Raw genomic sequence first — 27,283 nt, 5'->3', positions numbered from 1 at the left:
TGGCGCAGCAAACAAATAATTCAGAATCAAGCGGTGTGTAATACATCAGTCCGAGAGGAGACGAGAGGCGGCCCTGAATGTCGGCCATTCATCCTGGTTCCTATAGCTTGTGTATCTCTGAGGGATAGCTTCCAACATCACGATTGATAGGCTCCATATCGCAAGCAAAAAAGGTGCATAAGTCTCAGCTGCTACAGCCTCTCCTCCAACCAATCGGGGTTATATATGCGAGTGTGGGTGTTTCACTGTCGTGTGGAAAGTTTATATTTATAAGTTCCATAATACAGGCTAATGTTTTGAACTTACCCAGCTCTTTCAAACGTGATGATTTATTGACAATTACAATTAAATGTGCATGCATATAGATTATTTATCATTCCTTTTAATGAGATTGCTAAGGAGTTTGAAGCATTGAAGCATGCTTTTTATCGACGATGCAATTCATTCTCATTATTTTGTCTTGTTACTGATTGTGGGTTGTGCTGTTAATGATAATGGGGGTCGAATGAGCAAATAAAAAGTGGATACAATGCCATCGGTGCTACATAAATTATTTGAGAATAAAAGACTAAAAAACTGCATCTGCAAAAACAATTAAAGTAAAGTTGAATATATAATAGATTTCAAAGTACTCTTATAAAACAATCCCTTTATAATATCATTTCCAAGCTAACTGATTTATAGGGTGTCAGGGCCATCATCTTTATGTCCCTCCATACTGATATAAATTGGTTGGACAAGATATTAGAGAAGCTTATCTGTAAATCACAACACGTTTCAAAATCAAGCCACATTATAAAGGCATGATCATTGCAGGGGTGCTACGTTAGGCTACATTAGTTTAAACGGTGTTTCTTAAAACAGGGCAAATTATTGGCTATAGGTTGTTACCATCCAGCACCACATATTCAATATGTTAAGACAAATAAACTATGCCTGCTGATTTTACTGGATTTTATGCCACTATTCTTGTCAACAATAAAACATAAAACAAAAACATAATGAAATGGGTTATTAAAGAGGATTTTCAAATACTCAATTCAAACATTTCTATCAGTAAACGCTATAAACATCTAACTCTTCTAAAGCACTTTAAAAACAACATATTCTGTGTGACTGATTCCATCATTAACAGGGGATGATTACAGGATAGGATGCACACTACGCTGTATAAATATGATACTATATCAATTGAAAGTGCCTTCCTTGTCCAAACTACTCATTTAAAAGCACCTTCTGCTATGTTTATGCTTTGCCTCTGGTCATTTGTCTCTCTCTCTCGCTCTGTTTTTCCAACAGATAGCGACTCAGATTGCAGTGCTGATAGCCAAGGTGGCCCGTCTGGACTGCCCCAGGCAATGGCCAGAGCTCATCCCCATTCTGCTGGAGTCTATAAAGGGTCAGGACGGCCTAAAGCAGCACAGAGCGCTGCTAACCTTCTATCATGTCACCAAAACCCTCGCGTCCAAACGTCTGGCACAGGACCGGCGGCTTTTCCAGGATGTAAGTCTATTCTCAACACCTTCTCGACCTAATACCTGAATCTAATTTCTTGTCATTTGTGGTCATTAACCATTCCTCTATGGCTTTTATTGTCACTACCCTTGATGCAGTAGCTTTGCACACCTGAAGACAAGGTGACTTTAGGTCAATAAGTAGAGAAAATAAAACATGAACTCTGTCTACTGAACTTTGCTGCTTTGCTGCTTTTCCCCTCTCTTTTTTTTTTTCTTCCTTCCTCATGTTCTGCCCTCCGACTTTGTCATTTTATTTTTTTTCCTAGTTGTTTTTCCCCTAAAACTTTTTCGGTATAAAATAATCTTGACAGTTGCAGGTTTTCAGTTTCAGAAATGTCCTCTAGGAGATGCTGTTCAGCTGCTCTATGATACATGTCAGATCTGAGATGTATGGCCAGATTCCCTGTGCATACCTGTGTGTCTGTTGTCATGCATGATTGGAGCGAGATTGACATGTTTGGGAACAAATGTGTCTGTGTTGTGTGTGTGTAAGAGAGATTGTGTAATAGATACCGTAGTTTGTGTGACTTAACGTAACTTTCAGAGAGGTCGTGCAAAGGCTCACTTTTTGCCATCTATGGTTTCAAAGAACAGAAGACTTCAGCAGTTGGTCATGAAGATAAAGGGTTTAGGGATATCAAAAAGACCAACAGGGAAAGGATTGAGACAGACATTAAGAAAATAAAAGTCACGGAGACAGACCAATGGGCTTCAGAGGCAGGGACAGAGACCACATAGTTGTGCTGATGCATCCTCTGTGCCAAAATGTTTGCCCTTAGGCAATACGAGAAACAAAGGCAGTCTGAGCCTCATTTAACAGTGCAGTTTTTAAATTATGCACTGAATACTTTGTTGCTACGACAAAACATAACCGACTTGGTGGCCAATGTGTGTGTGCACAGCATGCCAACCATTGTGAAGAGGTGATGAGACGAAAGACAATCCACCTCTGTTCATTTTCATGGATATGGCGCACTTCACCCCTTTGTCTATGTTTACGTTTTTAATCTGATGTCTGATTTAAAAATGTAAATGACCTCAGTTTCAGTAGCTGTCATCATTTTTCATATTGATTGTTATGTGTATTTTAATCACTTTTTCACATTTTGAGGTCCAAATGAGGCCCTTTCAATGACGTCATTTTGTTGTGTCCTCTTCTTCTGCAATGTGACCGTACATTAGCTGCTGATTATTTATTTTTTAGATAAATGTGCAATACATTTAGTCAAGGCATTCTGGCCTGTCTGTGGTCATACTCTGTTCTCCATCTAAAATATTATACCTTATTTTTCAATCATGGGCTGAAAATAAAACCGTGAAGCTTTGAAACAAGGGAATCTTTAGTTTTATTGTCAACTGGTTTGCTTTTTTAAAGAACAAAGTGATTGGAGTGATGAATGGTACATCAGCCATTTATACACATCGGCATACTCTTTTACCCATTTTAATTTGATGTCACTTTATTTAGCACGGACAGGATACAAGATGTGTACATGAGTACTTCAGCGTGTGTGTGTGGGGGTTTAAGCGTGTCTTGATGAGTGTGCACACGTCTCTCTAGTCATCTAAAAACAGTCTGTAGACCATGTTGACTGCATCATGGGAGATGTTGCACTGATGGCAGTATATCAACTAGCTCATGGTTTTACTGGCCCACTCGCTGAGGCTAATGCTGTGAAATCAACTCATTTGCCTGGCCTAGAGCTAAATGGATAGTGGGAGAAAAAGGAAAGAGGGGGTGATTAAGAAGCAGGGTGTGGGTGTGCAGGAGAAATATGGATAGAGGTTACCAAGGACGGCTGGTGACAGGAGGAAAGATAACATAAGAATAAGTGATGGTGTTATGAAGAAAATTGAGGCGGCTGTATGCAAGGAGAAGGAGGAAATGAAGGTACACTAAGATACTGAAACGACATCATTTTGGTTACTTTACTGACTTGATTAACACAGAGACAACCGTATAGCTTACATGTACTGTCACTGTTTTTGTTCCTATTAGTAGCAAAAGAGGGGAAATCATCCTACTGGACAGGTGTTCAAAAACAGACTGTCAAATAAAAACTGCACTTTTCTTGGATGGCTTGCGTTAACAAGGTCTTACTCCTGGAAAAGGGAATCGGCCTGCAGATGGTGGAAATAGTGTGTTTTATAGGAATGTGCCTTTCCGGTGTCGCTGTCTGCAGTTGTTTAAGGGAGCAGAGAAATGCAGCAGAAGGATAAACAAAGGTTTTCCAACTGCAGTGTTTTCCAGAGATTAAAAAAATATATGGATTGGAATTCTCTCTTGAATCATTTGGTAAACATTCATGAAACTGATTAACTGGAGATCAGATTGTTTTCCAAGCACCAGCAGCCAGGTAAATACTGTAACAGAGTGCTTTTCTCTTTGGGGCCAACTTCATTATATAACACTTCAATCTTGATTGACATATTTTTGGTTATCTAAAGAAGAAATAGTTTGAGAAGATATTTTAAAGAAACTGCTGTTGGTGCCGGCATTATTAAATATGCTGGTTGGATGATTGTAAAACACCCACATTTCACCGTTACATTTTGGTGGCACTTTTTGCATTGTAGTAACGCCTTCAGGCTATATACGTGAAGTCTGAAAAGCAGACAATATCTGCTTGATGTGAAAATAGCATAAGGGGGGAGAATTCAGAAATTAGTTTGATGTCAGGCTTCAAGATTATACAGAACCTCTATGACTAAGAGTACCTTTTGCAGTTTAAAAATAAAAATAATATTTTTCACCAAATGCATTTGAATTGTTAATTCGGTACACTAAAATATAAAAAAAATCACATTATGGCATAACGTGTTTTTCTGTTGAGGAAACAGAAGGGCGATGACAACACTCAAAACTCCACAATAGGACACCTATAGACAGATTATTTTACCTTTGGTATCAATAGGTGGTCAAACGTGCCATTGAAAGCCAAATGGCATTCGGGAAACCACTCATGTATCATTTGTAGGTACATCCTGGTGAGCAGCCAGTCGTAGATTCGTCTGTTATCTGTTTAATGCAAGGTGCTATGTTGCAAATAAATCTTGCCCGCCTTGCAGTTTTCTGTAAAGACTCTATCAAAGCATATGCTGTGCTGTCAAAGTAGAGATTTATCATTAAGTAGGCACATGACACCAATCTAAAGTAACACAGATTGTAAGATTTTCCCAACTGGTACCCCCAACACAGTTACACTGTCAATGAGTTGTCAGACTAAGTTTCAGTGTGTTTGTCCCCTATCAAGTAGTAGCAAATCTCTTTAAACATCACATCTAAATCTAAGTGTATCTGACATTCTTATCTGCTTTAACACACTAAAAAACTTTAACATGCTGCCACTGTGTTGTGAATAGTTGCTGAGATGTACTGTGTACCTATTTTCTCTTCTGTTTATTTGTTTTATGAAAACACCAACCACTAGAGCATAATCCAAAACTCATTATTGTGCCATGGCAGATTTATTATATTGTCTGAGCTACTGGGCCAGACTACACAGTTAATGGGACTGAGCGTACTTTCATCTACCTTTTTGATGATCCTGTTTTGCCTCTACAGGAGAATGCATTCATGGAAGAAAATGTAATTGGTTTGGGCCCAGTGTTATGGTAGTGACTATAATGGGAAGTTCATTTGGAGCCAAATAAGACCTGTGACTCAGACGTGCCTCTTTGCCCTGCTTTTGTTTTGCTCTATATGAGTGTATTATGTGGAAGTGCTTTTGTATTTGCATCTGCATCACGGGAAATGAGCGAGTCTCTGATGTGACTCATGTTCTCACCAGAATGACCTCGAATGCCTGTTAAATGTGATCACTGATCCAGAATATTTTCATGTGTAATTGACTGTGCTCTTTATGTGTATGTTGGCAGCTGGCGTCGGGCATCTACAGTTTTGCTTGCTCTCTGTGGAGCCACCACACCGACACCTTCTTCCAGCAGATCTATGCCAGAGATGAGGCGGCAGCCCTCGGCTCACTGGAGAGAACGCTGCTCTCTCTAAAAGGTAACATTTGCAATCATGCCCATAAACACGACACACCTGCATTCTAATTCACAGAGCTGATTCGGTGTGACTGGCGAAGCCACACACAGTCTAGTATTCAACATACTTATCCCATCTTATTCTCCTTCTTCCGCTACAAATGGTGTCATGCTCCTCCTCTGGCAGCGTTGACACGAAACACACAAAAAACACATCAAAATGTGCGGAATGACCGGGATCGGGTTGCTATGTTTTTATAAGAGATTCGCCTAGCTGTTTTCACGCAAATTGCAGAAAACTGCAATAATTTGCCCCATAGGAATGAATGGGAAATCCTTTTGAACAGAGCTAGAAAAACACCCCACTTTGACCCCATACAGATTATGCATACTATAATGTAGAACAAAAATTACTAGTTCAAACGGTTCTCGAGACTATGGACTTTATTAGACTAATTTGATATTTTTTCATAGCTAGTACGGTTCTCAGGTAGTCGCAGCTTACATTTTGTGAAAACTTCAGTGTTTTCCCATGTTATAATGGGTGTGTATGGGAGAGCTCGTTAAGACTTAGAGTGACATCACAGCTAGAGGGGAGAAGAGCTGTACAAGTTCAGTCACACACATTTGTACAAGTTCAGTCACACACATTTTCTGGTAAGGAAATCATGGCCTCAACAACTGACTGCCCATCCTTTTGCATTGATCACATAAACTATTAAGAAATCTTAATCAGGATGGCATTTTGTGAACTTCTGGAATTATTCATATGGGCAAGTACTTTGTGAAACTAAATTGAAGTGGTGTTTAATTTGCGATTAGTGACATCCTGCATACTGATTGTTTTTGTATCTGCCCCCCCCCCCCTCAGTGCTACGCAAGCTGACAGTTTTTGGATTTCAAGAGCCACAACAGAATATGGAAGTGATGGTAAGCCTTAAGTTCAGCTGTGGCTGTTAAGAACCTCATCGTTTTTGGAAAGCTGACATTTTTGCTGTGGGTGTTTTGAGTTGAAAATGACTCCAATCATAGTGTGCAATATGTGAACGGTCTGGAAGATTGAAAGTGTTTTGTCTTAGAGCTCTTCTCCCACTCTGTGCTCCAGTCCAACACCATGAAACTGTTAATTCAATTTAGGCTAAATCTCTGGTTAAGAAAAACATGAAGCATGTGTCTGGTTTTGGTTCCCCCGTGGCTTAGAGCTAATGGAATCATTTAAACAAAATGCCCCAGCTGCAGATTCTGACTACTTCCTGTTTGGCCAACCAAGGTTTGTGGAAAGCATAGCATTAAATGTTTCAGATAAATAAGGTTTTAGGTAACAAAGTATATAAGAAAGGGAGAGTTTGTTTTCTTATTTTTATATTACAAAGGAAAATAAATACTCGGAGGAATTTAGGATTAAATTATTTACCAGGACTGAAGCTTTTAACCTGGATGGCTTTTAGGGACACTCATCTCAAGTTGTTTCGACAGTGCACGTTGTAATACCACTGTAATTCATGCATGTTTTCCTCCTCATTTATGTAAACAAATCCATAATTTCACTCTTAATACAGTCAGTATCAAACATTTAGATAGTATGGGAAGCATTTAAAGCCATGGATAATTGGCTGCTCAACTGATAAAAGGATGGAGAGGATTGAAAGATGAAGTCAACTCTGAAGACTTCTTCTGAAGAATTAATGAAAAAGCTGAAAATAGTCTACACATATTAAAAAGAGACATATGAGTGTGACACACCAAAGGCCTCTGTGACTTTGCAGTGCGCACTTGCAAGAACATGAAGAAACGGCATTTGTCAAATAAAACAAAAATAGTCAGGTAATAAGGCCGATAAAATGCTGGCAATAAGGCTAAAACAAATGAACAAAGAAATGATGGTAATAGACAACTTAAGTTCAAGACGCATGAATAGTGGTGCTAAACATATAACAAAGTCATCTTGATTTAAAGTAAGCTCACAAACAAAAACAACAAAGTATGTATTTACCTGGATTGATCAAAAGAGAACAATGCCACATGCACACCACTTATTTGGTTTTCTGTGTGGTGCAGAGAATCATTTCCCCAAGAGTCCAATTTGAAAGAAATGCATCGATTTATTGATAAAGAGTTTACATTTCAATCACAGGGACCTTTTTCAAGATATCCTCTTAAATATGTCTCCAGAAGCATCTTGTGACCAAAACATCAAATCTTTTTGAATAAATCCATGATCAAGTGATGCCTGTATGATGGATTTAGAAAGTATTAAACACAATAATTGATATTTAAAACTTTAAAACTATTTGTTTGGCTTTATATCTCCTTAAAATACCATATATACATTCATTAAGGTCAGTTGTTTGCTACTGTGCTCTCTTTGTCTCTGTCTTTGTTTCTCTTCATATATTTTCTTTCATTGGTTCATTTGTTTTTTCGTTCTTTCCTGTCAACTAGGAGATGGAATGTGAGATGTTATGACCGCAGTAGTTTTGTTTACATGCTCTATTATTTTACTAATGAGACAACTTTTAGCCTACAGGCTGAAGGTTGCGTGATGGTTGTTTTGCTTATTGTCACTTCACTTGGATGTGTGTATGTTCATGTGATGGTTTAAACGTGCTCTTTTTATCCGACTTATTAATTATGTAATCAAGTTGTTGAGATATCAACTCTCAATTTTCTCTTCCCTCCGCCCTGTCGTGGGAATTGATGCAGAGAAAACTGCTACATTATAAGACATTGTTAGTTTTAAAATCTGAATTCAAGGTTTTTCTGACTAGGGAAAGGACATGCAGGTTCCCTATTGTAGAAGTATTTAGCCTCCTGCAGAGAAACAAAGGATCCCATCTGTAAGAGTATTTTTATAAACAAAGTCATGCCGTGTGGTTCAGCCGGCTGTCCCAGCACGTCGGACTGTAACGGTGAATCTTAATTATAAGCCAGACAATCGGCTGTGAATATGCTTGTGCTTTGTCTAGCAACCTAATTGGTTGTTTTTGTGTACTTCAATCAAATCAATCTTCAGCCCCTGAGCACGGATGGCATGTGGGGAGCACAAATACAAAGTTATTGACCCATTTTGGAAGTTAGTTATTTATGGAGGCACATTTATCCATTGAATTTTTTTTTCATATTATTTGGAAATGGCAACCAGTGTTGTTATCATAACACTTTACCTCCTCTCACAGGTTACTTCTATCATCTTTACAAATATCACTAAAAATAGGGACTGTACTCTGGGAAGGATTTGGTCATGTTAGGGTTAACTCTGGGTTTTTAGTCCCATGACGGTGGGTAACTTGTCCTGCGAAAAACAAAACAAAAGAGGTCAACAAAAAAAAAAAAAACATCCTACTGACCAATCAAAGCACAGGAGACAGGTTAAATATCAGTTCCAGCCTTTTTCTTTCTCCTGCAACTCCGGTGTCAAACAAACTTGTGAGCAAATAAAAACTAAATAAACAAAACACAATTCTAAGCTTTAAGTACCGCAGGCAGCAGCAACTGTGTTGCTTTTAGGCTGGATTATGCGGTAAACGTCAACATATTGTAGTTTGCTCTTCATTTGTCAAATATGCCGCTCTTCTGAATTGAATACAACTTGAGAATTGTCTTAGGCTAATTAAAATGCTTGTTTTGTTATTTGGAGCACAAATACAAAGTTATTGACCCTTAAAGCCACTGTTTTCACACTGTTTATAGTTTCTAATCAGCACATTGCAGTGAACAGCGGGGAGTTGGAACACACTGCCACTGAGAATGAGGAGCATTGTAATTTCTCAGTCTGCCACAGTGATCAATTTTAAAATGCATTTTTCAGTTGAATGACTGGTAATCTTGCTGGCTTGATTGTCAAATAGGCACTACAGGGGGGGTAGAATAGATCTCAATCGATCAGAAACAAACTGATTGTTCTGTAGATATATATCGGTCTGCTTCTCAGTATGTGGGTTTGCAACATCCAGTAGATAACGAGTATCTTTTTGTCATTTTTAATGCAAAATACAGATTATATGATTTCAGTTGAGCAATAAACTGTATTTTGCATTATTCTAAACCTGGAGCAAGTCAGTGCACTCAAACTTGACCACACGGCGCAAAAAACAAAACATTTTTAACCACTGTTTTAATTCTTTCTTAACTGAACTCGGTGGTTTAGTCAACGCTCTTCTTTCTGTACAAACTACTTTTTAACTTTTAATTACTGCTGACATGCCCGTTCGATGGCCACCGAACTCTTGTCTGCTCAATTTGTCAATTCTTAACAGCGCAATCCATTTAGCTGCCATTCATTTCCTTTAACTTTAGCTTCTTATTTCCCCCCAGAACTGCCGGGAGCCTCATTTCTCTAACTCTGTAGTTGTCAAACCTTTTTTTATTCAGCTGAAAACTTCTCTTAGCACTCCTTTCTGCTTAAGCATTTCCTCCATGTTCTATTTCAGTTTGTTATCCCTCTATTTTTACACCCATCTTGCCTCCCCCTATTTTCCTAATCCCACCATTAGCTTAACAGTTGCCTGTCGTGAGTGTTGTTTTTCAACATCTCCCAGTCTTCTCTGTGACCCCTCTTTTTTCACTGAATTCTGTTTGGAGCTATACTTGAAGGCTTTGCTTGCTGGGTGTGTGATTAAAGAAAGTGCTGTTGATCTCATGGCTGAACATTGCGGCAAAACTAAACCGATTGTATCCCCATCTATCATCTAATTTCCTATCTTAAGCCACATCTGCACCAGGCCCCAGAAATAGATTTTCTTTCATAATGTGAAGCCGGCACTTTTATTTATACTTCTGAGTACAGAGGCGGGTTTGCCTTTGCATTGACACACATGCAACACACACTAAAGTTATTCCCTTTTATTATTATTATTATTATTATTATTTGTTATTCCCCCTGCTTCTGAGCAGTGCTGGTGATGCAATCACAAGTGATTCAACTGCTGAAATGTCAAAGACATTAAACTTTATCTCGCCCTCTCTTCATCTCTTCCCTTTCAGGGTTTCCTGAACGCTGGGTTTGAGAGGCTAAAGCAGTTCTTGGAATGCTGTGAGTACTTGTGTCTTTATCTGTCTCTTTATCTTTGCTGCATCTCTGATCCGAGGCTCTTCCATTCAGTAGTTACCGGTGCCTAATCTAATGAATACTGTAGGCTCACCTACTCAATGTCAAGGTCTCATGAAAGCAAGCATAATGTGTCAAATTAAAGTTCAGGCCAAGTCATGCTAGGGGCTTGGGTTTTATACGTCTATAACATTTAAGTACAACTTATGCCCACAGCATGTGTGAGTCTGACTCACGGAATGACAATCTTTGTACTCCTGAGAGCAGGTTAAGGATGCTTTAAATATGTCTTCCTGTATCTCTGATGGTGACCCGACCTCATTCTGCACTATTCACTATTCTTATCTATCTATTTTTTTTCTTTTCTTTGCTTCAAGCGATAACTGTCTGAACATTCTAAATTATTCTTACCTTTCTGTCTCTCCTTTCAAAGCGAAACATGTAAGTCTCATCCACCAATATTCTGTTGGATTGTGTGAAAGTGATCCCTTACTGTGTTCCTGCCCAACATTAGTCTTTTATAATAATTTCCCCATCTTAATATACACTTTAGACATCCTTATAGTTATATGTGCTTTAGTGTGATACATTTCTTTCATTTTTGTTCTCCCTCTATCATTCTCACTCTTTTAACCATTACTGCCTCTCAATTTCGCACCTGCTCTCTTGAAGTTGTTCCTGTTTAATCTTTCTTTTCTCTTAATCTCACGGCAAGTTATGTCCTTCCCTCGTTCTGATATTGATACTAGAGTCTGCCAATGTTCTCCTTAAAGTGTAGATGAAGCATTACCCGCTATGACAGTGTCTGAACAATCAGCAAAGTTCTACTACGCAATCTTTTAGTTCCTGAACCATGGGACATTTTCTGTCACCTAGAACTGTGGTACGGCAACTCCGTTTAGCCTGTAGTGTGTAGCCTATGGTTGAAATGCATTTAGAGTTCCTGAGTTTATAAAATAATTTCCTTGGGAAAGTTTATGCAATGAGACACCCAACAAGTGACACCCTTTTGAGTGGTAGCTAGCCGCCCAGTTGAATGGCAGCTATGTTATTGTTACACCACTCAGACCGCAAGGGTATTATAGGTGTAGAAAACGTTAATTTATTAACTTCCACAAGGCACATGTGCAAGATGTCAGCATCTCAAACGATCTCAAAGCACAACACACCGACACACTTCTTCTGTTCATCTCCAGCATAAAACAATGATGAACCATCAGGTGATCTGCCCCCTTGTGGTATAAACATGCATGTGCAGGTAGACAACCTCAACCTTATGGGTGCTACATTCGCTCACTGTTGGATTTCACCACCACTGCTCCTTTCTTCTTTCCAATGGAAGTTTGTCCTGACAACACCCAGTGAGTGAAAGATAAATGTCAGACACAACTCTAAAAACTGCCATAGTAGCAGATGTCTGCAACAAATATCACTTCCAATATTTACTCTGCTGATGGAAATGGAGACAGGAGTCCTGTTGGTATTTTGGCAGATATAGGAACTGCTGCTCACTGCCGGGCTGGGGAGAAAATCAGCTCTGCACAGAATGATAAGGGCAGCTATGTAAACTGGCTTTTTTGGGGGCAGTCTTTTGGGTCCATGAAGATGTCTGGCTCTCCCTTCTAGATGTCTATCCTCCACCTGAGGCCACCTATCCATTTTCTGGCAGTCACAAACATTTTTTTCAAGGTTATTTAGAATTTGTCATAAATTATTCATATTTTTTTTTCTGTCTTCATTCTCTTTAATGATCTCAGTCCATAGATGTTATTAACATGTTTCATTGGTTCAGATGTGTGACCTCAATGACTTTGATGACTTTACACAACACCTGCTCACCAGCTGTTTTACACTTGCACACAAGGAGACATTGACATGGACAGAAGGTCAATAAAATGCAATGTTGTTTTGCTCTACATACCCCCTTAAATCTGAAAGAAGCAAGACAAAGTGATCTTTGAGCCAGCTAACCTTTTTCATCAATCTGGTGTCACTTTGAATGAGCAGTGGCTGATAGAAATGAATGTGTGTATAAAGGGAAAGGAAACTATGACCCTGGCTGTTCACAGTTATTGGAGGAAAGTCAGAGACCGTAATGGTTTCTTCAATGAGGCCGACGAGGGAGTAAACCACAGGGGACATTTTTTTGGCTCTAGCATCATGATTGGTTTTATGGAGCGAAACTGTACAACAAGTGAGTCATTCATGGTCATCTGATTTGTACATCATTTTAGTAGGATAGTAGTATTTTAAAGTGTCAACAATATAATAATCAGACCCTGCAATAGAATAAATCAAGTTTCACTTTAGTTTTTCAAGTAACTCAACTCTAACTCACTCACTCAGCATCATCAAGGTTATCTTTTAGGAATATGAGCATGTCCACATATCCAGGTAGAAGCTGGGATGTTTGGGCGTTTACAATATCCCCTGCTGTGGAAAATACTCTATTGCTTGGTACTGATGTTGCTGGGACAGAGAGATATGCTTTGGGTATGGGTAACATCAGTGGGTAAAACTGTGCATTGTCTCTCCACCACTTCAAAAACAATACAGTTTTTGCCAAGAAGGTGAGGGTTATTGACAGGGCGAGATATAAATATACTGTTGGTACTTGTCAATGTCTCTAGGTATGTACATGTAGCCCTGTAAATATGATGTCCTTTATTGTTATCTGTTGTTTTATGTTCATGTTGTAACCTACTTACTGCCATGTTGGACAGGTCTCCCTTGAAAAAGATATTGATGATCTCAATGGGACCATCTGGTTGAATAAAGGTTTAAAAAAATAATGAAAACAAAATAAATAAATCGTGGTATATTTTGTCAGTCTCACGACAGTATTGAGACATTTATTTACCGCGATATTTGATATATCGTTGCATACCTAATTTAGATTGAACAATAGTTGCCACATATTAAAGATTATTATATAATTTTAGGTGTACTGCTGTGCATCAACCCTGAGTTATCTTTTTGTGTTGCAGATCGACAGGTTGGTCCAGACAGCACATGCAGAGAAAAGCTGGAGAAGATGATCATACTGTACACTAAAACTGTGAGTTGACTTGTATATCAATAAATGACACATTTCTGTTTTGTCAATTATGAATTAGTTGTATGTTTGATTCAAAGATGTTGAAGACTTGGAGTTTCAGGCTCTGCACTTTCCCTCATCACCTCATACCTCAAAGACCGCACCTACAGGGTTACTTGGAGAGGGTCGGAGTCCGACCCTTGTCAATTAACTACAGGGGTCCCTCAGGGCTCTGTTCTTGGTCCCCTCCTCTTCTCCTTGTACACAAACTCGCTCGGATCAGTCATTAGCCCACATGGTTTTTCATACCACTGCTACGCTGACGACACCCGATTAATTCTGTCCTTTCCCCGCTCAGAGACCCAGGTCGTCGCACGCATCTCTGCTTGTCTAGCTGACATCTCTCAGTGGATGTCTGCTCACCACCTCAAGCTCAACCTTGACAAGACTGAACCAGGGTTTCCGCTAGGATTTTTTCTCACCGGTCAAATGTCCGGGCAGAATTTATTTTACCGGACTAATTTGAAACTTACCGGTCATATTTCAATAATAATAAGAGTTGTGTAGCAGAGTTGCCGTTAGCAGGTTATTACCGGACTATGAGCAGATATGCTTCAGTTTAAAACTCAGTTCACGGGGCTCATTTTTATATTGCTTCAGTTTATAATCGTAACAGATCGAAAAATTCAGATTCATTTTTCAATAAATGATTCCACAAACAACAAACAACATAATTATTACATTCAAACAAACTACTTGTAGTAGATAACGTACATTATTCAAAAGTTTACATTACATTTGAATAATAACACGGGAGAAACGGAGCCTCTCTTTTCCCCTCTCCCTCCCTCTCTCTCCTGACAGCACGTCAGTTTCTCAAGCAGCTCGCTAAACAGAGGGCGGGGCTTCAGGTGATTATGCAGAGCTGCGTGTCTCGGTCAGACTCAGCAGCTGATCTGATCTCTCTCTCTCTCGTCCGGTTATACTTCACTCGCGTTTATGTCCATATCGCTCAGACCCAGCTCTCCTGATCGGCCTTTATAGAGAGCACCGATCAAACTATTAAGAGTGAATATCGGCCGATAATGACCCGCGGCCGATCGATCGGAGCCTCCCTAATTATTACCAGACATGTTGACCGGCAGGTTTTGAATTTACCGGTTTTTAATAAATGTTACCAGCTAAAAACCGGTAATTACCGGCTAACGGAAACCCTGGACTGAACTGCTTTTCCTTCCGGGAAAAGATTGTCCCACTCTTGACCTGACAATCAACATCGGCACCTCTGTTGTTTCTCCGACTCAGAATGCAAGGTATCTGGGTGTGACCCTAGATAACAACCTGTTCTTCACTGCAAACATAGCTGCTACAACCCGCTGCTGCAGATACACGCTTTACAACATCAGGAGGATGCGTCCCCGGCTGACCCAGAAAGCGACGCAGGTTCTAGTCAAGACTCTTGTCATCTCACGCCTAGACTACTGCAACTCCCTCCTGGCTGGTCTACCTGCATGTGCCATCCGACCTCTGCAGCTCATCCAGAATGCAGCGGCTCGTCTGGTCTTCAACCTTCCTAAATTCTCCCACACCACGCCGCTCCTCCGCTCCCTTCACTGGCTTCTGGTAACTGCTAGAATCCACTTCAAGACAATGGTACTTGCGTATCATGCTGCGAATGGATCTGGCCCTTCCTACATCCAGGACATGGTTAAACCGTACACCCCAGCACGTGCACGTGGGTTTGCTATCCTGGCTCCAAAATGGTGGAATGAGCTGAGAGCAGAAAGCTTGCACACCTTCCGGCGCAGACTGAAAACGCATCTCTTTCGACTCCACTTCGAGCGATAGAATTACTAACAAAGCACTTATATACTAATAAAGGACTGGTTTATCTAAAGCCAGTTGAGTAGCACTTGAAATGTTTTTGCTCTATGAAACCTGATGTACTTATATGATTCTGTTTTCTTCAAGTTTGTATTTATTATTTATTATTTAAGTATTGTTATTGGGCCATCAATCTTAAAAGATACAAACTGTTGACATAAGATCACCCGATTTCACATTCTTTTTTACAACAAACATGGCATAGTAACCATCCCCCCACCCCCCTACAAAACAAAACCGAAAAGCGTCACAATACGATATAAAAGAGGAGCAAAAATAAGTAAATAAAAAATACAAGAGGATATCATAAAAGCACAGAAATACAAAGAAACACTGTGTTGCACAATGCACATTGGGCTGCATGACCATTCACACGCCAAAGGAGACAATCACTTATCATTGCATTATAACCGTCCAGTCTCAAAATAGTAGCTACGGCGTACATTAATGAGTAATAGAATTATCTAATCCCCTAAAGAAGGAATAGAATTAACAAAAGAGAGAATAGGATCCCAGGTTTTGCTAAATTTATCAGAGCATCCCCTTATACTATACTTAATCTTCTCTAAGTATAAGAAAGACATTAAGTCCTTCAACCACGACTGAGAAGATGGAGGTTTCTGGTCCTTCCACTGCAGTAAAATACGTCTGCGGGCTACAAGTGAAGCAAAAGCAATAACATTGCTCTCCTCGTTAGTGAAACTAGAGTATTCCTCAGGGACACCAAAAATAGAAATTGAAGGGCTAGGAACCACCGGCTTATTGAAGGCCTTCGAGAGTGTATCATAAAAAGAGGACCAGAATGAACCCAGCTTTGGACAGGAGAAAAACATGTGCGTGTGGTTGGCCGGAGAGAGAAAGCATCTATCACACATCTCACTTGTGTCAAACAGTTTGCTAAGTCTAACTTTGGTCAGGTGTGATCTGTGTAGGACCTTAAACTGTATCCGTGTCAGTCTGGTGCAAGATGAAGTAGAGTTGACTCTGTCTAGGGCCCCCTGCCACCATTCATCTGAAAAGGTAACCCCAAGCTCCTTCTCCCAGATGTTCCTAGTCGCTAAAGGAGATGATAATGCTGATAAGATTAACTTCCCCACAGCTGAAATGACTCCATGTACTACAGGGGTCAATAGAATTGTATCAACGAGAGAATTAGGTGGTTGATGAGGAAAATTGGGGAAGTTACAACAAGCAAAGTCTCGGATTTGAAAATATCTAAATAACTGAGAGTTTGGAAGGTCAAATTTAGTCTTGAGAATATCAAAGGAGACAAAAATGTTATCAACAAAATGTTGTTTGAAATAAACCAACCCGTTCTCCTTCCACAAAGAGAAAACTGGGTCAAGAGATGAAGGAAGAATAATATGATTATTACAAATCGGCATTAGCAGGGAAAGGGAAACGATTTTAAAGTGGCGTCTAAATTGCCTCCAAATCTTTACAGTAGATTGTACAATTGGGTTGGATACGTATTTAGCAGGATATGATTTTAGGTGGGCAAAAATTAACGACGATAAAGAGATGGAGCCACAAGACCGTGCTTCCATATGGCACCAGTCTGTAATGGGGGAGTTGTGCCAATTGTGAATCTTTTGAATATTGGCCGCCCAATAGTATGCCAGAAGGTTAGGTAGAGCAAGGCCACCATCTTCTTTAGCCCTTTGTAGGACAGAATATTTTACCCTTGGGGTCTTTCCTGCCCAAATAAAAGATGAAATAGTCTTGTCTAAATCTGGGAAGCACATTCATTTTGATTGAATTGATTCTACCTACAATCGACAGAGGGAGAGAGTTCCAGCGCTGTAGGTCAGATTTAACCTCCTTCACCAACTTCAAAACGTTATGCTTATGAAGTGAGGGGAGACTATGCGAAATATTAATGCCCAGGTACCGGAAACCAGAGGAGGCCAAATGAAAAGGCAGACTCTGGGCCGGAATCTGTTTTGCCGCAAGATTAAGAGGGAAGCATTCGCTCTTACTGATGTTCAACTTGTATCCCGAAAAAGAACAAAACGTTTGTAAAACGTCAAGAATCCCATTAATACTGGCCGTAGGGTTCGAGACATAGAGCAGCAAATCATCCGGTTCTGTCTGTCAATTTGTAGAATTGCTTCCATCAGCTCAAGTTGTCTCTGTATATTTAGGATAAAGAGCCTAATTTTCTCAGAAATAAATTCGCAGAATTTATTAGAAGATAATAACCCTGTATTCAATCTCCAATTTGAGCGCTGTCCACTTTTAGGAAGCAATTCCAAGTCTAATAAAAGGGGGGCATGGTCTGATATGACTATTGCTGAATATTCACATAATTTCACTGAATGAAGGAGTATTTTGTCTAAAAATAATTAATGCGAGAGTATGTTTGATGAACATGGGAATAGAATGAAAACTCTTTTGCTGTTGGGTGGCTGAATCGCCACGTATCCACACAACCGATTTGGTCCACAAGTGTCATAAGAGCTCAAGCCGTACTAGACGGGGTTAGGTTTTTTGGCTTGGATAAATCAAGGGCAGGATTAACAACCAAGTTAAGATCTCCCCCCAAAATAAGGTGGCGTGAATCCAGGCATGGGATTAATGAGAATAAGGACGTCATAAAATTAGGACAACTCCAATTAGGGGCATGGACGCAAACCATAATAACAGGAGTTTGGAGCAATACACCCACGACTATAATGTAACGCCCATTTGTATCAGAAATACACTTTTCTAAAGAGAACTACAGTCGTTTGTGTAGTAACATTGCTGTACCTCTGGAACGGCTATTGAAGCTGGAGTGGAACACTTGTCCGACCCAGGGTTTCCGCAGTCTGGTGTGGTCACAGACACGCAGGTGGGTCTCCTGCAGAAAAGCAATGTCCGTCGTCATATCCTTAAGATGTGAGAATACTGTGGCTCTTTTAGTAGGCCCGCCAAGTCCTCTGACATTCCAGCTTGTAAACCTGATTGATCCTTGTGTAGCTCTCTGTCTCATATCAGCCATAGAGCATGAGCCACAATATCAGCCTTTGGAATAATAATATGAAATTATGAATTAGCCAGTAGGCTACAACACAGAGCAAGGTAACAACTTCAAATGTGTTATAAAGATGGGCACCAAAGAAAAAAGTTCCTCCCGTATTGAGAAGAAAGAGAAAGAAAAAAACACACAAAACACAACCCAACGAGATCAGATGTCTGAATCTCTAACAAATCCCTACAACCTTGTCCTAAACTCATCCTGTAACATAGATGAGCACGCAGGAAATGTTCTGCACACCTCCGGTTAACTACGGTGTAGTTGGCTTCCCTTCAAAATGTATAATTATCACATATACAACCCCAGCTGAATTGCAGTCATTCCCCAGTCCACACCCCCATAAACGAGACAGCAGTGACCTCTATTGGCCTAGCAGGGAGCTGCAAGCATTGTCTAATTTAACGTTCATGTCCGTGTAGCTTCAGCTCGGTTATAGAAATAAAAATAACTTAAGTGAAAAACAAGATTCAGAGGGGGTATGTGGACAGAATCCTCCTGATCATTCACTTACTGCTATGAACCTGATAGAAACGCTCTGCCTCTTCCGCGGAGTCAAAAATGCGAGTCTGTCCGTTAATAGTAACACGTGGGCTGGGTAGAGTAAGCCGAAGCGTATTCCCTCCTTGTAGAGCTGCGACTTTACTTTGTTAAAGGCGGCCCTCTTCTTGGCGAGTGTGGCGCTGAAATCTTCAAAGGGATGACCTTGGTACGAGACATCCCGGGATTTCCTAGCCCACAGCAGCACACGTTCCTTCTGGGCATATTTATGGAAGCGGACAATGAGGGGCCGGGAACCTTGCGGCGGTTTCGGAGCCAGACTGCGATGTGCACGGTCTAGCTCCAAGGTATCAAGCTGAGGGTCTCCGACCATCTTCTTGAACAGTGAAGAGACGAGCATCATCCCCCTCCATTCCTTCTGGAATGCCAATCACACGGAGATTCTGTCGTTTGGATCGTGAAACCAGGTCTTCCACCGCCAGCTGCAATCTGTCATTCACCTGATTAGTGGTTTCCAACTTGGATTTCAATACGGCCACCTCTCGCTCCAGAGTAGTGATTCCATCTGAATGAGTGCTGAGAGCCGTTTCCATTCCGGTGATGGTGGCAGTATGTGTAGCCACGGTGTCGGTGATCTTTTGAGGAGAGGCTTGGATTGGGGCCAGGGCGGTGTTCATGGAAGCGGTAAGTTCACCGGTTACGTCTTTACGCAGTTTCTCAAGCTCTCCGAATAGCATAACGATTGTTAGCGGCTGCACGCTAGCTTCCGAAGCACTGGTAGCCATCTTGTTAGCCTCTTTATCTTGCGAGCTGAAGAGTTTAGTTTGTTGCTGACTTTTGCCACGAGTGCCTTGAGTTTTACTCATTTCAACAACGAAAAAGTTACTGAAGCACTCCTAATGACTAATCAAGTAAGAAAAGTAACAGACGTCTGGGTGTATATGTGTAAAAGCGAAAAAGGATTAGGGAGCAAACGCCAATGCGACCGATCACTCCAACGCCATAACCGGAAACTCTTCAAGTTTGTATTTTGTTGGTCGAATGCACCTATTGTAAGTCGCTTTGGATAAAAGCGTCAGCTAAATGCAATGTAATGTAAAAGACTAATTATATCGTCTAACAAATGTTTGTCCTTCTTCTGGTTTTTTCTCTTTCCCCCTCTTGTAGTTGTTAGATTTCCTGGAGTACCATCCATGTGCGTTCATACCCCTAATCCAGCGTTCCCTGGAATTTGCCGTCAGCTACCTGTTCACACCTGCAGGAGAGGGAGTGACCTTTGAACGCTTCATTGTTCAGTGCATGAACCTCATCAAGATGATTGTAAAGAATGAAGCCTACAAACCTTCAAAGAACATCGAGGGTAGGATATGACGGCGATGTGAAAGAGGGGCAATAAGGGTTTAGAATAAAAAGGATCAAAACAACAACCCAAGAGAGTAAAGACACGGTACACGAGTGATAATACTTGCAGATATCAATGAGGAGAAAGAAAACATTTAAGCGAGACAAATCAAATTTGAATTTCAAGTCTATAATTCTAAGGCCAACAGAAAACGCCACAAGCTCTTCAAAGCTGATCACTGACTGAAAGAACACAACACTGAGCGCCACAGTACATCACCAAGGCTCATGTTTATTTCAAGCTAACAGAAACCTCCAGTGCTTCATTAGCTGTGGAGCACAGCACTCCGTCTTTGTTCTGCCAGCTAGTATCGTCTTTGGGAGACTTATTGAAGATCTTTCTTTGATGCAATCTTTTTCAGAGTGAGCCATATTGTGGTCCTCGTGTACATGGTTGGGTTTCAGTCAAATGTTTAAGTGTGCCTTGGCGGCAGAGCTAAATTCGACGTGAGATTTGTTTTCCATTTCCAAACAGGGAAACAAAGTATATCGAGTATCCGGGTTACATAGCTAAAGGATAAGTTGAGCCTTGACTGACCTATTATAAATATTCTTTAATATTTAAAATGTTTACTGAAAAGGCAAGATGATTAGCAGAGAATAGAAATGTTGTCGTAACAACAAAATAAACCAATATAGTATGTTTAATGTTAGAAAACAGACAAGAAATGACCTACAGAAGAATACCAACATTGCTTTTATTAATGTTTAGTTCCCCATTTAAAACGAGAAGAAGAAAAAGCCTTTTGAGCATGCAGCCTATTTTTATATTTAAAAAATGTAATGTATACCATATCATTTTGAAATGTGAATTCCAAAAATTGGAAACAAATTCAACCTCTGAAGACTAGATAAGTACCAATAAAAGCTATTAGTGCTATTATTAGAGGACTTTTGGTATAATAGATAAACAGATGATCAAATAAAATTTTATTTCTATAGCACATTTAAAAACGATTTTCGGTCAAGCCAAAGTGCTGCACATGCAGATAATAAATAACACATTACTACCGATGATAACATTTCCATCTCTCCTTCAATCTCTATTTGTTCTCTTTTCTTTCTTCCTTCTCCCACCCTCAGACAGTAAACCAGAGAGTCTGGAGGCTCACAAGATCAAGACGGCATTCTTCACACACCCCACACTGACAGAGATTGGACGAAGACTAGTCTCACACTACTTCCTCCTCACAGAGGAAGAGTTGGCAATGTGGGAAGAGGACCCCGAGAGCTTTGGTAATAGCACATCCCCAGATACACAGGCCTAATCCAAAAATACAGACTTGTCTGGACCTGCAGGCTGCCGGTGTAACAGGTTTAGTCCAGAATAGGGAGGAAGCCAACTCTACATTTCTATGTGATAAGCTGCACAGTCAAACTTTAACCAACATCAACAGTGGTCAAGCTCTGCTAGTTAAAGCAATAAAGCAATTGGATTCAGTTCTGTAATGAATCAGAACCATAGATCAGAACGTTTTTAAGAACACATTTGGACAATTGCATAGAAAATAATCACTGTTTGTAATTCAGACCAGCATTTTCTAAAAGACAACCATTTGCCATCTCAGAATATAGTTCAGTCATGTACTGTTATTAGCTTGACAGTCCTCCATAGACAGCCACTCTTCTGCTAATGCTCTGCATGGGACCACTGCTCTGAGACTGATTTTCTTTTCTAGCTGTTGAAGAAACCGGTGGAGACTCTTGGAAATACAGTCTACGAGTAAGTATAGGCATACACATCCACACATACTCCACCCTTGAATTTCTTTTTTGTTAAAATAACCATAACAGAAGATTATTCCAATTTTATTATTATTATTCTTTTTTTTGTACAAATGCCCTTTAGTGTGTGTGATATATTTTCAACATTTAAAGTGTTTTATGCGGTGGTACTGGGCAGGCTGTATACATCGCAGCATCATAAAACAGTTAGTGGCCCCCCAGGCTTTTGCTCATATCTCAGGCAGTGGTTTGTCTTCAGCTGTTTTTCTGAGTCATGACTTAATCCTCTATTCTGTCTCTTTTCTTTCTGTATACCCCTCATTTCTCTCTCCCTTAGAAATCCCTCTGCTCTGCTGTTTAAAATAAATAATAATGTAGAGCGTTGCCGTTTATTAATTTGACCTAAAAAGAGTAAAAGTTCTTAATTTATAACCAGCTGCCACACACATTTTGGCATGCAGGAATTGCAACGATACATGTACAATTCTGCAGATACACCTTAAGAAGGATACATTTAAATGTTGCAGGAGTTTAATCTATATTTTATTTAATACACTCATAAAACAGGAACCTTTTCCACACAGTGCACACCCTCCTTTGACCCTCTTATTAACACATTGTTGTACTCAGTATGGTTCATGGATCAAATGTCACCATCCATCTAATCCTCCCATGGTCACCAATTCTAATGGCTGATTACAGGTGACCTTCCCCTATCAATATTCCCACCTGTCTATATTTATTTCCTAAAGAACAAGTGCTTGTGTTTGTCTTAATCCTGTGAAGCTGTGTTGAAGTGTCACCTGACCTCTGGCTACCAAAGGGGGGAAGGTCAAACCTCCAGTACATGCTTTGAGATGTCACACACATGTGCACAATCACAAACACACGTCTCCCCTGACAAGTTCTCATTGATTTGTATTATCTCTGGAACCTCAAGGCATTGATTGCCATTGTGTGTCTGTGTTTGTGCATGAGCCTCTTTTTTATGAAGCTTTTCTTTGTGTATATATCGAAGGGTATTCACTGACTTTAATTTTTAATGTGATAATCATCCTCATGAATCACTGCGTGTCCAACCTAATCAAAGCGGGCTGCTAAGAATGGGCAGAGCTGGGAGAAAAACAAAATGACCTCCGCAATCAATTATGTCTACTAATCCACCTTTTTGTCCTCTCTGCTCTCTATCTCTATCTAGCCATGTGCAGAAGTGTTGTTCCTGGATATCTTCCACGCCTACAACCAGACACTAATACCCGTGCTACTGGAAATGGTTCAGAATCTCCAGGGTCAGTTATTACAGTTATATTACTTTGAACAACCTTTTAATGCAGGAACAATTGCTTTATGAGCCTTCACAAAATGCAGCATTCAATGTTATGGTCCTGTTCTGGAGGCTGTGTGGTACTGTTGGATTTTTATTTATTTATTTCTAATACTTGTGCACTCTATTAATACTGTAAAGATATTTTCTCATGTTACTGTTGAATTAGGTTGCTTGTTTTATAATGAATTGGGAACACATAAGGCAAATGAATTACCTTTGAGTTTGAAAAATGCTGTAAACATAAAATTGCCTTGCCTTGCATGTAATATACTGTATCAGTTTCCCTGTTACACAAACTCTGCTTCAGTTGTGAGATCCCATTTTACATCATGAAATAGAGCCTTGTTTCAGAGTAATTTATTATATTGGAACACAGCAAAGCATCAAAGTTTGTTGCTTTTAGCAGTTACAGAAGGTGTCACATGCAATATATGGGCCTGACCTTCAAGTTCCCTGGTGACAACCTCCAAAGTTACAACCACTCACAGATCTAGACTGGTGTAATTCTATGGTTGAAGGGAGGAAGCTATTGATTTTGAGAACTAAGTACACAATAAGGACTAACAGAGAGGTCAAGAACAGACCAGTAAAATGATTGAGAAAAGACCGATATAATGGAGACAAGGCTGCTTCAAGTTGCAACTGTCTTATGGGCTCACTGGGTCCAATACATCCTACAGATTGTCTTTTATTATTGAACAAAGCCTTCAACTGTATGCATGTTACTCCAGCCAATAAAATAATCCTTAGTTTCTATCTGTCTTTGCAGGCCCAACCAATGTGGAAGACTCTGTTCAGCTGTTAATGAAGGATGCAGGTAAGTCAAAGGCTTCACATACATCTACATGTTTAATGACTGCAGTTTTCCCTTTATGCCAGGTGAATTAAACAATCGATTTGGACTCATAAGAAGAGTCAGATTTAGCAACACTTTTTTCTTTAACACCAAACTGTGGCTGTGAGGTAATCATTCCTCTTTTAATTGGAAGGTTTTGCGTTCGATCCAAACCCCTGCAGTCCATATGTCGATGTGTCCCTTGGCCCAATACTTAACATAATGTTGCTCCTGTCCGCAAATCCCAAACATTGCAGACAGCTGGACAAGAGAGAGCAAGGAACATTGAAATATGGATAAACAGATGACTCCCAATACTTTTAGACCAAGATGACAAGTCTAAATAAATAAATCTAAATGATTGAACTTGTATATTCTCTATTTTGGTTGCATTTGTATACTGTCATCCCTTTGGCTTTACTGCTCTTTCCCTAACTTAATCTCTCATGTCCCCGGGGTCGTGTTTCCTTACACCCTGTCTACCTCCTCTCTAACTCGTCTTAGTATTTATAACTCTGTGGCAGGTCAGGGCTGCTTCTCCGTTAGTATTATGACACACACTCACAATTAAATCACAGGGAGTTGAGATTGCATACTATTAGGTCCTCTATTGAAGCGGGATGCCCACAGAGATCTCGGCAGTTTCCTGACAGTGTTGATCTAACGGCAGACATCGCTGGATGATGGAGTCGTGCGGTGGTAGCAGCAGTGACATATAACTGCTTAGAGAGGAGGACCCAGGATCTGAGCCTCCAACCCATAATATAACGGATCCTTTTAATGAGCCAAATACTGGATGAGGCACATTAGTTTGTCTGATATGAAGATATTTGTCATTTGTAATGGATGGTGCTTTGTGACATACCTATTTGCTAAAATAACAAGACCTCCTGCGTCAACTGCCTTTATAGCTGACAAATGCTGCTTACTGGCTCCCGGTATAATCTCACCTAGTGGCAGCCATGAAGAATACTTCTGAATGTAGCCTATATGATGATGATTTTCTAAACTCCTATTGTGGTTGTTTTGTCTGCAGTATATAATGCAGTAGGACTGGCAGCTTACGAGCTGTTTGACAACGTGGACTTCGACCAGTGGTTCAAGAATCAGCTTCTCGGAGAACTTCAAGTCAGCCATCACAGGTATGTCCATATAGGTTTTCTTGATATTTGATATTTAATTGTGTCATTAGGGACAAGAATATGTCCTACTATAGGAAGAAAGAAACCCCAGGGTAGGAGCGAAAATCACGATATTTTCTGATATCAAAGCAAACCTTCCAGAATACAATTTTAGTTGGATTCAATTGAAGATCTGCGATCAATATTAGACAATATCAGACAATATCATATGGTAATTTCACACAGTCAGTAACAATGATATTCACTCACAAAACAGACAAAAAAAATATATAATTTTTTTTTTAACTAAGAATGAAAGAATAGAAGGAGCTGCTGTTGAAGGTCTGGTGGCAGGTCAAAGCTGAGGATGTCTTGCCACTCAAACGATCAAAGCTGGTCACCTTAAAAGCCTGCCCACATTAAGTGAGCTTGGGCTGTTATTGCTAACTTTGACGCTAACACCCTTTAACTGTAATAAGCAGGGGGCAAGCAGAACATGGATGGGTCTGGAGGAGTTGTAGCATTAAATCGCCACCATACACTCTCAGCCTCTCTATAGACCACACAACAGGCACATTCAAGCTGCTAGCACTGCTCACTAACAGCGTTATGTATCTGTTATTATTTCCCATCCATATCATGGATCATTCATTCATCATGAAATTGATATGCGATCCTGATTGATGGATCGTTATACCCTGTGTTCAAAAAGGGTGAAACACAATTGCATTGTACTATATGGGTGTTCTATAATTTCCTGTGGCCTCTTTGTATTCAGTATTCATTTTAAAATAAAGACTTTTGGAGTTCATTACATTTTGCCTTACTAATATTACATATGGTCTAATATTAGTGAAACTTAAGCTAGCTAGCAGTCCTTTTTTAAGCTGATTGTTTAACAGAACATGAGCTCACTCTCAGACATAAGTGGTGTGTCGGATTGCATATACTTTTCAGGGTAATTCAAGCTAATAGACTATTAACCTCGGCTCAGCTATTGATAACTGTCGAAAGCAGTCAATAAATGCCAAAAGGATAATAATTAGCCAACTGAGGAACTAGAGTCAATATCTGTATTGGTCACATCAACAACTGCTGCTTGTATTCACACATCACTTAAGCAGCTATCAAACATGCGTAACATCAGCATTAGCACCATAACAGGCTGGGTAAACTTGAAAATCAGCAATACAAACTCCACAAATCACATCATGGATACAAAGACTTTTAGATGCGGCAACAATGAATAGTGAGCTAATTTTAGAAGACAGGTGAATAGAGGGAGATATGAAGAACAAAGAGATATGAAGAACAAAGAAGTGCCCTGCTCACACAGACCCCAGGCCGATGGAAACCTAGAGCCTGCAGCACTCTAAAGGTCGGCTCAGGTTGTTGCTGACGTCAGCGTGTTTCTGTGTGACACAGTGCAGGTGCTAATAATCCCCTAAGTTTGTATCTCCTGGGACCTTATTGCTTTGGTCTTTTTCGCACTTAGTTCACCTCCTCTTTCATGATTTTCTTTTTGATATTTAAAGTTTTTCTTTTACCTCAACTTTTTGTATGTTTCCGGAATGACTGCTCGTGGTGACGCAGTGATTAGGGATGTTAGCCTTCAGCCTATGACAGGCATCAATGAAAACGTCCTGAATAATTAAACCAAATGAACATACGGCACCTAACGCCACCCCTGTCGCCTTTTTCTGTTTCTTGTGCACTCAAACATACCAATGCATACAATAATAATGAGGATCAGATAAAACACCCTTTTGGCTCAGATTCAAGATCCTTTTTCTTGACATTTTCTCTTCAGCTGCTCAAGGAAGACAAAGTTATGAACCCCATTGTTTTTTTATCCTTTTGAATAAATTCCTCTGCTTGTTAA

General features: G+C 40.0%; 2 protein-coding genes across 2 annotated transcripts in view; one reads left to right on the top strand and one right to left on the bottom strand.

Annotated features, from left to right (window-relative positions):
- The window catches only part of ipo11 (importin 11), a 153,535-nt gene that overhangs the window by 14,303 nt on the left and 111,949 nt on the right, over positions 1-27,283 (top strand). The window contains exons 5-15 of the mRNA XM_034090923.1: positions 1,300-1,503; positions 5,397-5,529; positions 6,379-6,437; positions 10,491-10,539; positions 13,542-13,612; positions 20,160-20,352; positions 21,477-21,629; positions 22,073-22,116; positions 23,317-23,407; positions 24,215-24,262; positions 25,317-25,422. Coding sequence (XP_033946814.1) covers positions 1,300-1,503; positions 5,397-5,529; positions 6,379-6,437; positions 10,491-10,539; positions 13,542-13,612; positions 20,160-20,352; positions 21,477-21,629; positions 22,073-22,116; positions 23,317-23,407; positions 24,215-24,262; positions 25,317-25,422 — 1,151 coding nt within the window. The remainder of the gene's footprint in view (positions 1-1,299; positions 1,504-5,396; positions 5,530-6,378; positions 6,438-10,490; positions 10,540-13,541; positions 13,613-20,159; positions 20,353-21,476; positions 21,630-22,072; positions 22,117-23,316; positions 23,408-24,214; positions 24,263-25,316; positions 25,423-27,283) is intronic.
- Positions 1-27,283, bottom strand: part of hsd17b3 (hydroxysteroid (17-beta) dehydrogenase 3) — a 63,237-nt gene that overhangs the window by 27,252 nt on the left and 8,702 nt on the right. The gene's annotated exons all lie outside the window — the stretch shown is intronic.

This window comes from Pseudochaenichthys georgianus, chromosome 9 (genome assembly GCF_902827115.2).
Source record: "Pseudochaenichthys georgianus chromosome 9, fPseGeo1.2, whole genome shotgun sequence".
Classification (NCBI taxonomy): domain Eukaryota; kingdom Metazoa; phylum Chordata; class Actinopteri; order Perciformes; family Channichthyidae; genus Pseudochaenichthys; species Pseudochaenichthys georgianus.
The sequence above is the reverse complement of the archived record's forward strand: the minus strand, read 5'-3'. Positions and strand labels throughout refer to the sequence as shown.